Source organism: Pagrus pagrus (assembly GCF_965226575.1).
Source record: "Pagrus pagrus genome assembly, chromosome: 13".
Lineage (NCBI taxonomy): Eukaryota > Metazoa > Chordata > Actinopteri > Spariformes > Sparidae > Pagrus > Pagrus pagrus.
The window spans coordinates 21,325,574-21,337,717 of record NC_140197.1 but is presented as its reverse complement, the minus strand read 5'-3'; the positions used below and the strand labels follow the sequence as shown (position 1 = coordinate 21,337,717).

General features: G+C 42.3%; 1 protein-coding gene and 1 long non-coding RNA gene across 2 annotated transcripts in view; one reads left to right on the top strand and one right to left on the bottom strand.

Moving 5' to 3' along the window:
* Nucleotides 1–12,144, top strand: part of shank1 (SH3 and multiple ankyrin repeat domains 1) — an 84,554-nt gene that overhangs the window by 60,866 nt on the left and 11,544 nt on the right. The window contains exons 16-22 of the mRNA XM_084371911.1: nt 5,166–5,248; nt 5,577–5,701; nt 5,794–5,929; nt 6,313–6,393; nt 11,143–11,169; nt 11,283–11,339; nt 11,548–11,663. Coding sequence (XP_084228037.1) covers nt 5,166–5,248; nt 5,577–5,701; nt 5,794–5,929; nt 6,313–6,393; nt 11,143–11,169; nt 11,283–11,339; nt 11,548–11,663 — 625 coding nt within the window. The remainder of the gene's footprint in view (nt 1–5,165; nt 5,249–5,576; nt 5,702–5,793; nt 5,930–6,312; nt 6,394–11,142; nt 11,170–11,282; nt 11,340–11,547; nt 11,664–12,144) is intronic.
* Nucleotides 5,887–7,218, bottom strand: LOC311268328. Its single transcript, XR_014623960.1, has 3 exons — nt 7,010–7,218; nt 6,293–6,380; nt 5,887–5,975 (listed from the first exon to the last, which is right to left on the bottom strand). It is a non-coding gene; the product is annotated as an uncharacterized lncRNA (long non-coding RNA).

Sequence of the window (12,144 nt, the reverse complement as noted above, 5' to 3'; positions counted from 1 at the left end):
GGGACGCGGCTAATGACACTTTAAAGTTGATGAAATCCTCGATGACAGCAAAGCCTGAGTTAGTTGCAGGCGCCGGTTGGATGGGATTCAAGGAATAACTGCTAGAACTGAGTGGATGCACGACCACACACAGACACGGTGAGGGAATATAGGATAAGTAGTACAACATTGACACGAAGTCTTTGTGAGAAAGACACTTTGTAGAAGAGTTGCCACAATTATTTGTTTTACAAATGACTTGGCTTTGATTGTGCACCCTCAAAGTTGTTAGCAGGGATATTCTGCATTTTCTGCTGCGCTGGTGTCACGTCTCAATATTTGGTCATCCTGATGAGATTAAAAGACCATTACCTCAGAGTTTATCATGGGCCCTAGCGATGGATGTAATAGTTCCTCAAGTGTTGTTTTTGAGGCATTTAATCCATCAGTCCTCCAAATAAAGGCTGCATAAGTCTTGGAGATGTCATATTGCAATCCAATATATTTAGCCTGGGCAGAGCTGCTGTCCATGAAATTAAACTAACGTCAGCAGGGGAACAAGCGCAAAAATATGATCTGCTGTTAAAGGTAAAGTTGAATTTCCATGGAGTGACTTGTTGCTTGCGTTGCCCGCGGCGAGAGGGCAGGCTAACAGCGACAGGGGAATTTAACGCATTACTTTGTACCTAAATCCCAATAGTAATCTACTCCCACTCCTCGGTCCTACCTTCAGATCTGTGTGAATGTGTTTGTATGTACAGTATGTGCTCATTTATCCACTCGGTCCCTCTTGGGCTGGGCAGCAGAGATGAACAGAAGAGGACAAGAATAACAAAGACACAGAGCCTTGGCAGAGACAGAGAGGCTCTTGCAGCCTGTGGAGAGCATCATGCACTCAATAGGCTGAATGAAAAAGATCATTAGGGGGGAAATGTGATTAGAAAAAAAATGAGTAGAAGTTTGGAGAACGAGGGGAGGAAGCCAGTATAGAGAGAGGTATGGAGTAGTCGGGGCCATTAGGATGTAAAAAGAAGAAAAGCCAGTGAAGAGAGAAAGAGAGAGGGAGGAACAGATGGAGTGGGCTGGGACTATTTCGGTGCACGATGGGATTATCAGCATGTGGTTACAGTATGTTACAGCTGACACGGTGTATATATACCTCTGTGACTCACTGACTGACTGACTGAATGACTGTTTGGATGGTCTTTTCATTCATAAGAAGACAAGAGTCCATGAGAGGCCAGCAGTCCTTACGCCAAAGTGGTTTAAACTGCAGTAGCCGAGCCTCCGAGTATGTGACGTGTCTGACTTCTCATGCGAGTAAAACGAGATAAACCTCTTGTTACGGGTGCAAACAACCGACTGAGAAACTGCTCTGAGCTCACAGTTTGGACCGCTAGCTGTACTGCTAACTGATCTAAGTAGGTAGCGGCAGCTACAGTTAGCAGCAGTTAGCGATTACTCTGATATCTGTATGTCTTGAGTCTGAATCCGGCACATGGCTAATTCTTACATGTTGCACCTTTCAAGTATCAGGAGAACAGGTACTCGTATTGCAGAAAATTGGCGACTACAACCAATATATTATAATTATTACATTATTAGATTATTATTACTGGAGCATTGTTGCATTAGTAACATGTCACTGTTGTAACAGCTTGAGGAGGAGTAAGTTTAAAGTGGAAATAGATAACTTTTTCCTGCGTTTCCCTGGGATATTACTGTTTGTCGCTGTCACAAAAGGAGCATTAGCAACATGGCTACCGCTAGCAGCATGGCTACTGTTCGAAGCAAAAAACGTAAAACATCCAGTTGGATTAATAAGTAAGCAGGTTTCGTTACTTACTGATTCAGTAGAAAAAAATGATGGTTTTGAATAGGGCTGTAACGATTCATCGAGTTACTCGAGTTACTCGATTACAAAAATTGGTCGAGGCAAAAACTCTGCCTCGAAGCGTCGTTAAATTCCTATGACGCGCAGGGATCTTGAATGTTCCACACGGACCGTTGTTACTACTGCGTAAAGTGCCGTACACGGACACAGAGAGCCATCGTCGGAGAGCCTGACGGAGAGCCTCTCCGGGCGCATGAAAGATTTTTTAAGTGTCCGTCACTCCGTCGAGGGGAAACGGAGACGGCAAGGGCTGTGATTGGTCCTCTAAACTCACGTCCTCACGCTGGTTCTCCAGCAGCCCGGGGGAGATTGCATTGCGTATCCGCCACCACGACGGAGAACTGCGAAGGCTCGAGATGACATGCCAGAGCAGAATCAGTTTGTGCGCGTTTAAAAAACGTAGATATGATATCTGCTTTACAGACAGTTGAGACCGACGTGACATGTTCTCTCTCTCTGTCTGTAAGTGTGTGTGCACGTGTGTTTGTTTACGTCGGTCCGGAGCTCCTCCCTTCGTAAAACAGAGCGGAGGAGAATTGTAGATGCGCGACGATGAAGAAATTATTAATTAAACGAACACGGTCCGGACCGGTTCTATAGGAAAAGTGACCTTAAATGACTTCTGTTGTGATTTGGTGCTATGTATAACATAAAATTATATATAACACAGCATGCGTGCACACACATAGGTTGCTAGGTTACCATAGCAAATAGGCCTATCCCAGAGATTATATATTATTTGTTAGCAGGTGGTTAGAAGGTGCAATCCCTTTTTGTAATGTTGTATAAGACAACACTAAGGCAAAATGGCCGTTACTATTTAAGTTTGTATTGATTCATAGTGTTACATGTTATACATGTTTTACAGTAAGTTGAAACTGTATTGTTATTTAATTGTTTGCACTTGCACTAAATGGGTAAATTGCAATAAAGTTTTGGAGCCAAATGTTTGAGTTGTAAGGAATACCTCTGTTTTTTTAAGAAATAAAAGCCAAATGGTTGATCATTTTACAGCCACATCATTTTCGTCATGCATTATTTGTTTTGGTTGTTTAAAAATGCAAAAAAAAAAATATATATATATATACGATTAATCGATTAATCGATCGATAAAGTGCTAGATTAATCGATTCCAAAAAGAATCGATAGCTACAGCCCTAGTTTTGAACCGTCTCGAGTCCCAGGGGTTAGAGGAAGCACATATCAGCAGGGGAACAGACTCTGACACAACATCGGAGCGTTCTCCATTGACTGAATGCCCGTGCGCTCACTCTTGTTTGTTTTACGGTATCTATCACTCTCCCTGCTCTCCTTCTTTGCCTCCTACAGTACATCAGTGCGGTTCTTTTTCTTTTGCAGTGAGTTTCCACAGTTATTCCAGTTATTCCACCATTACCTGGGGATAGAGACCGGGGAAAACAATGTCTCTTGCTGTATTGGTTGTGTTTCCTTTGTACCATAATTTGACCTCCATTTTTCTGGGATAAATCCAGATGGAATAGCAAAGTGAAAGCGAGGTTTATGGGAAACCAATCTATACGTGGATGGTGTCACTTTCTACAGCCATTACTCTGTGCAATCAGTATTTACTTCAGAATGATAAGTTAAAGTGAAAGTGGTCGATTGCAAATTTAACTACTTTTTTTCCTTCAATTTTTTTTTTTTTACCATTTTGTCATCATCTTAACATCTGAGATTTAATGCCTACTAGACGGTTGTTGCTTGCCTGTCACAAGGATTTAATTGCTCAGACTCACCAAGTGTAAAACTGTGCATTTGACGAATTGACAATTGGACATCTTTGTTTCCAGCCAGTCAGAGTCGGACTGAGAATAAAATCCAGCTCTTGCAATTTTTATCTGGACTGGCCCCATTTTCCCCCAACATACAGTTTAGGCTCAGCAATAGATATCAAGTGAGAAATAGGGATGAACGCAACTATCAAATCAGGCCCGGTGCTACACGAGCTAGCACTAGCAATGCCGACTGTTGGTAGGTTGTCGTGTCAGCGGCCTCCTCTTCTTGCCTCTGCTGTCCACTGGAATCAGCCCGCTGCTCATCTGTCCACACTCTTCCGTCCTCCTCTTCACTTGGCACTGGAGGACTGTTAATGTTGTCACTGCAGCTAGCAGGATTTGGATTTGGCATCGGTAATGCTGTTTTTGAATAATAAATGTAATAACTTAAAAAATGTTGCAGCATCAGCCTTGAAATTTTTATTTTTTATTTTTCTCCCTGACCTTTCTCGCTCACCTTTTAATACGTTTAATTTGTAGTTTTGATTACACCTGGCTCTTTCTGTCTTGATTTAATTATTTCCCGCTTGACCTGATATCGCGTGGATGGATGGATTTACTTAACGGGATGTGGGAGGTGACGATAGTCAGCACTAATTCCTGCACCTGCCTTAGGTAGCCTATTGATAGTTTTGGCGACCGTGTAACCCCAAATCAGAGGGGCTGATCAGGATACAGGGTGATTTATTGGTCATTATACAACAGAGGGTTGAGAGATTCATGAGATGGAAGTGTGTTCGAACAGTTTGATCTGAGATGTTGTGGTAGAGCCAGTCTTCAATCTTCTGTTCCAGCCTGAATCCAGTTTCAGTGGTCCCATAATTTGAGGTTGGGCCCCTCCAAAGGGTGACAAAAAATGTTTATAATTTCTTTGACTTTTCTTTGCTTTTTTGTGAATTGTTGGATACTTTAACAGTTACTTAAATAAAATAATCTGACTGGTTTAGAGGGAAAACGTCTCAACAGCTCATGGACACTGGAGGCTTCAACTAGACACAAGGAGTCAGAAGTCAAAAATGTCGGGAGCCACTGGTTTCATCTTCAACAATGCATCATAATTTTAAAGGTTTATAGTGTACCATTACATGTCTTGGCTCTGGTGTTGACTGATCCAGGCAAGTTTCCCTGCGTCCACTTCTCTCTGTTGCTGAGGCAACAGGCAGCGCCATCATACTGTATATAGCATCTCTTGTTCACTGAGGTTCTGGGCTCGCTGTCAAAAACATACAGCAGAGAAACAATAAAAACGTGAAGAAGAAGAAAATGATAATAAAAAAGGTCAGAGGGGGACACAGGTCATGTGAAGCAGAGGAGGGGTGTGGTATGGTTGGGATTTCTGGATTTTATAACTTGACTTTCCAATCATTGTCTCCATTTATTAAGGCAGAGGGTGAAAGTAGACATGCAAGGAAGTACAGCAGCTGACCTCCTTGTCGTCTGTCTTCCATTTCTGTTTTACTTCTAACTCTCCCTCTCTCTGTTTTCCTCTCTGCTAGTGACTATATAATCAAGGAGAAGACGGTGCTTCTGCAGAAAAAGGACAGCGAGGGCTTCGGCTTTGTGCTGAGAGGAGCCAAAGGTAAGAAATGTGAAACAAACACAATCATCCTGCCCTGCAATCCCACTCAGTGAGTGCGTTTATGTACCCCAGTATCCTGGTTATGTTTTGTGCATGTGAACAGTTTATCCCAGTTACAGAAACCTGGATATACTACCTTCAGTGCTCAGATGATCAGAAAGCTAGATACCAGTTTTTCATGTTTCATGTGAACATGATAATATCAAAAATAGGATAAGACTCAAAACCAGGATACTAACGCACATGCAATTGCACTTACTGAGTTGGGTGTGGTAGTTCTTGTCATGTGCAATGTTAATGTGTCCTCTTATTTTCATGGTGTCTCCAGCTCAGACTCCTATCGAGGAGTTCACTCCCACCCCGGCCTTCCCTGCCCTGCAGTACCTGGAGTCAGTGGACGAGGGAGGCGTCGCCTGGAGAGCCGGCCTCAGGATGGGGGATTTCTTGATCGAAGTACTGCCATGATTTATGGCTGCATTATGATTTAGACTTAAAAGCACTCCTCGTGTTACTAAACTCAATAACACTTACCTGTACTATCCCAGGTCAACGGTCAGAACGTGGTGAAGGTTGGTCACCGGCAGGTCGTCAACATGATCCGGCAAGGTGGCAACAGCCTCATGGTTAAGGTTGTAATGGTAACTCGCAACCCCGACATGGACGAAGGTACGAGGAAGAAAAGTAAGAGTCTATCTCGTGCACCCTGGGGCAGTGGCAATTGTAGAGTCTAGACAATGACAATGACAAAAAAATGCACAAAATCTAAATAGTTTTTTAATTTCCAATGTTCACATAAGTTGAATCTGAACATTTAAAATCTAAATCAATAATTAAACAAATTCAACATTCCCAAATTGTAACTAAGCCACACTTTAAGGCTGCTGATCATCTTGTACCTTTATGGGAAATTTAAGGGGATTTATAGTAGTCAGTGGCCATCGTGGGACCTTTTTAAAGATTTTTCTTAAGTGGGCCCCAAAATTTTGCCTCTGCTGGGCGAATGCTGGTGGTAACTGTACCTCACTCTCCAACAGCCTGACTTACTTTTTGTTTGTTCCTTCCAGTCCCACAGCAGAGTAAGAGGCTGAGCACCCCGGCTATCGCCCTACGATCCAAATCCATGACTTCAGAACTGGAGGAGATGGGTAAGAAATTGGCTTTGATAAACTTTTGGGGGCTTAAAAAGAAACAGGCAGACAGGGAGATGTTGATAAATAAGAAGAATGCATTAAAGTTCAAGAGGAGGAAAACAAGTTAGTGGGAGAAAATAGACTGAAGTGATGGGGAATGATAGAAACAGTGTGAAACCAGAGAGTTGGGGGCTGCTATAGATGCTCAAAGTGTGAAGGGGAGTTGAGTTGGGCTAAATTTAGACAGTAAGAAAGTAGCGAGGGAGATAGTGTAGTTACTCTGTGACAGGAAGAAGAAGAAGAAGATTGGCTTCCGCCGTGGATGACGGTCTCAATGCATTTCACTGTTCTTTCAGAGGTTCCACACTGTCACTTCCAGCACTACACCCACTACAGGTAACCCCACCAAGAAAAAGTGTCGCCATCCACCCTGTGATCCCTCTCTCACTGCCCGCCTCTCTTACCTCTTACCCCCTTGCACCTCCCCACTGCTCCCTGGCCCCCCCACGGCTTTAACCCCACCGCCCACAGAGCAGTCTACCAGCCCCTCTGCTCAACGCACACTCACACATACACAGACACTCGGGAAGTATTTGTTGCCAAGGTAACACTGCAGGGGAACGAGCGTCACCTGAGAAGAGTTTTCCGGGTGGCACAAACATCATCGCGAAGTGTCTGGTCTTCATGTTTTAGTGAGCGAGTTGCTAAATATTTCACTTTTAAGTCGATGTCTTTTATCCATTTGAAAACGTTTTTTGATTCATCTGGAAGAAATCACACCCAGGATAAAATGATTGAGATGAGTAATTTTTGAGGAAAAAAAAAAAACAAACAAAAAAAAAACAACAACTTTGTTCCAGGTCTGTTGCTATGGTAACAGCATTATGTGTGGCTATGCTTATGCCATCTCTATTTGAGGCAAAATAGTGGGAGGAGAGTGCACGGTGAGGGTCAACGCCCCCATTTGCAGATCAGAACGCTGGCCGGCGTTTGATTGGTGGTTATCTTCCGAACAATTATGGTGTTTGCTGATGACATGTGGAGCTGCTGGAGGAGAGAGGGGATCTGCAGGGCCTCATCGGCTGGTCTCAGATGTGGTTTCAGCACTTTCTCGTACAGGCGTCATGACTTATTTATATGGTTCTATACAGTATGAGCTTTTGGACAATAATGTAGCAGCAAACAAATACTTGTAGCTCTGTTGCTATGTGAAGATCTATAGTGGAGTAATGGCATCCTTAGCTTCTCTGTTCTTTGCATGCGAGTCCCTACCATTGACATATATAAAGATGGATGACAAGAGTGAAACCAAAACATCTTAATTGTCCCTTGGTAGCCTGCTGCAGGGGAGGTCATAAATCCTGCCCCTCCCTGGTAACGGATAGGACATGGGCCAGACTTAAATCTACTATAGTACACATCAAATGCATTATTCCCAAAGATTGATTCTGTCATTTTAGTTCAGTCTTATCAAGTTGATGTATGTTCAAGTATGTACATTTTTCTGATTAGTTATTTAAAGCTATAAAAGGGGGTTAGGTTTATCATGATTGACAGATGAGCCCTGCTCGCAGTTAGAGCCCGATATATATTTATGTACCATACATGTTGTCTGATGTGAGACGATTTGAAAAATGTTTTTATAAATACATTATGCATGTATCTTTGCCACATTTTATGGGTCACTGCAAAAAATGTGAGTTTATGTATACAATCTGTGTGTTATATACAAATATTGGCCGACATTTAATCTATATATCGATATCTGAATGTTTTTTTTTACTCCCAAATATCCGTCGAGCTCTACTGCTCCACCACTCGATCACTACTGTGCAGACTCTGCCGCCAAATGACATCAGCAGTGCAATATACTGTAGCAGCGCTCGTATCCAGGACATTTTGGCCTAATTTTGTACAATGGCGTGAAGCTGTCCATCTTTATATATGTCAGAGGTCCCTTCCTGTAAACTGTGAAACCTTCCTGAATTTATAAAGAGACAACTGAAACATCAAATTTAAGCTTCCTAGAGCTTTCTTTTTTACTTGATGTTTAAGGTAGCTAGCATAAGCAAGAGAGCTAGCAAACAAATATTTATGGCAGATATAGAAGTAGTTCCTTACCAAGCTGAATATGTTACGGGAAAAACTGTATGTAGAGCCAGAATATTTTCAAATCCAACTCAACCCAACCAGAATTGGTGGTTGTTGGAACAGTGGAAAGATTAACCAAAACTGCTGTGGTGAGTTTTTGGTGAATTTTGTTTCTGTCAAGTTTGAATGAAATGTATTTTGCGGTAATCTGTGAGGTGAAACTACTGCTTTTGTCAATGGAGTCTGGTGGCTTTGAAGAGTACTGTGTCTGTTGTGTTGGATTTGTTTTGGTCTGAGATGCTGCTGATCTGAACTGGTGACGCCAGCAACTACAATGAGTCCTGCCATGCTGCTTTAAGTCTGGATCTGACTTTATCGTGAGCGTAGAAATCAGCTCTATGCTTTATTCCTCCCTCGTCTCTTCCCCTCACCTGCCTTCTCTCTGTGGTGTGACCTCACCTGACCAGCACTAAGCATGAGCACCCAGTCTGACACACAAGTTGCAGTTTCCTTAACCCCAACCCACATCCCTCCTACTGTACCTCCACTAGTTGCCATACACTATTATCTTACCATTAGCACTAGTGATACAGTATGCACAATCTCAATACATAGAGTATCACTTCAACAAACTTAAAGGTGCTCCAGTACATAAACATCAGTAACCACATTTCGATCTGGTTCGATATTGGTAGGGACATCTGCTGAATTGATTTATGGCAAGAAAACATGACAGTTTTCTTCTTCCATCACAAATTAATCAATACGCAGCATCCTATGCAAAGGGACGCCATCGTGTTTAGAGTAAACGTGGTCATTATTTTGAGAAAGATGGCAATAACAATAATAATAATGTTGCTGTTTTAAAACTGTGTAGGCCAGTTGCCTCAACGTCATCATACCAAGGTATTGAAATCAATAGAAGTGATTTACAGATGTAAAGGTGCCACAGCACTGCAGCTAAATCAGCTAGGCTGATATTAGCTCATTAGCAATGTATCATATTAGTGTACATGTTGGCCGATGAGAAAAAAGAAGAAAAAAAAGACTTAACCTGCCGAACTAGGATTCAGCTCATTTAGAGGCAGCGTCACAATTACAGTTTGTCAACCAAAGAGAATTTACAAGTTGATTTCTCAGCTGTGAAATAAGGCTGCACAATTGATTGAAATATTATCCAAATCACAATATCCAAATCGCAGAAGCTGTCGAGCAATTTTCTGATAAAGGTAAAATGTGTGACAAATCAGCATTATGATGAAGCACTGTGGAGCTGCAGAGATGGCCTGAAAGAAAACATGTTTGTTTGGTGCAGATCCCAACAAATGTCACATCATGTTTTTTTCAGTAAAAATGAAAATTTTGACGCAAAAACAAGCATTTCTGCTAATTGTGACTCATATTGCAAACAGAATATTTGTCAGAATAAAAATGAAAAAAATATTTTTTTCAACATATTGTGCAGCCTCACATTGAAATGTTCCACTTACTATATTTCAGGTCACAATTCTTCTTATAAAGTCTAATCCAAGGGATCTGTATCAATATTATGTTAAAATTATTACTGACCCAAAGTCCTAAATATCGATATCAGTATCAACCTCAAAAATCTCAGTATGGTTGGGCTATACACAGTAAAATCCATTAGATGTGTGTGCCTAATTGGTAGTCAGACACCTTATAACTTAGTTCCTCTTTGCTTTTGCCTCCTTCTGGATCAAGGTGACAGGAGTACAATGTGTGACGCAGCCATGTCAGGCTCTGCCATATGCTTATTCTAATGCATTAGAATTCATTTAGCTGTGACGCCTAATAAACTGTTTCACCTCTGCGATTGGTGCAGTGTCCCAGTTCACCTAGAAGTCATGCTGCAAGATAACAAGGACATTAGAATGGAAATGATCCTGCAGTGCACTTAAGTCCGCAAATTCTTGTTTTCCCGACATTTCATTTCAGGTGTTGTTTCAATATGTTTGGACATGTGTTTCGGCAAAACTGTGGCTCATTTTGGAAGGATTTGTGCAGTGCGCTTGTGAAAAAGAGACGAGATGAGTTCAAAACTCTTGTGCTTGGTTTACCATCGGACATTAAAATTTAATTTCTGTTTGATTAAGCTCAATAAACTACACATTATGAAATTGAACAGCTTCAGTATGGCAGATAACCCTATCCCTATTCAGTCCACACACACAAGCTCACTCACACCAGTGGATGCAAACACTAAAGGGTCATCTTTTATTCCTCCTCTTTACTCCTCTATAGACTTGTCCCTTTACTGTTCACTGGTTTAACCACTAACTCCTACTTTTCTTTGTCTCCTTTCTCCTCAATTCACTGCTGACGGGATCCTAACCATTTAACAGTGGAGAGAGGTGGGAGTCAGCTTCACACTAATATCGCATTTGTGTGTGTGTTTTGAAGTGTGTCAGAGAGAGTAACACAAAGCAGCATACTGTATGTGTGTACAGCATATTTACTGTAACATAAGTGTAAAAACTTCAGCTGTCTTAAAGCGTGGGTGTGATGTGCGTTCTATTACATCGAAGCTCGGAAAGCCTGGCGAGGTGACTCAGTTTGTCAGGCTCCGGGGGAATATGATTAGTATTCACTGTAACAACGCTATCGCACTTTCACTCCTGCCAAAACTTAAGTCTCCTTTTGTCCTCCTTCCAGCTGCTACCCCTTGGAAAAAAAAATCAGGTATGCTCTGGTACACTCTCGCTTAAGGCATTGTATTTATGTCCGTCCAAAATGACTTGGCACTCACCGCTCAGTCACTTATTGGGGCTTATTCTGAGTTTCTTTTCTTGTAGAATTCGAATCCTCACAAGTTACAGAGAAGAAGAGGACAGTCTATCAGATGGCTTTGAGTAAGGGAGCTCATGTTTGTCAGTGGATGTTTCCTGAATCTCTTCCTCTCTTTCTCACCCACCTTCATCAAGTGTGTCCCTTTCCACACACTGTTTCTGTCATTTTGTTGCTGTCCATTTTTCTGTTTCATTGCTGTTTGTCTCTTTCTCTCTCTGTTCCTTTCCGTCTCTCTTTCTGTCTCTTTCTCTCCCTTTTTTTTCCTCTCAGATAAACTAGATGAAATTCTTGCAGCAGCTCAGCAGACAATCAGCACCAATGAGGCGCCGGGGACACGGGGACAGGGGCCAAAAAGAGACAGGGGGCGAAGTTTCTATGGCAATGAGGTGTGTATTGTGAAACATGCTTCCGTATATTTACCAGTGGCCTGACTTAGCCACTTAGCTCCACGGCTAACTGAGCTACTTGTTCACAGCAGCTAGTCGCTACTATCAAAGACAGCTACAGCAAAGAGCAGCAAGTCCATTATAGTGAGCAGCAGTAAGCGGTTATGCTGCCCCCTATGGTTTTGGGGCTGCATTTAAATATGGCCATTTCTTACACCTTTAAAGGTATAGTTGGTAATCCTGTTCAGAAACACTATTTGTTATACTGGGTGAAATGGTCTTTCCATCCTGAGAGGAGTCCGTACATAATGTGTTCAGAAAAAGGAACGAAATAAATCAGACCTCTGTGGCAGCTGCAGGCCTGTAAAGTCTCTGACGGACTGTCTGGTGCGCGTTCAAGTTTGTGGGGGCGGGGCTTTGGACGGAGCACTGACGGGAGGGGGAGAAGGGGATGGAGCTTAGACGAGGTGCCACTTTCAAA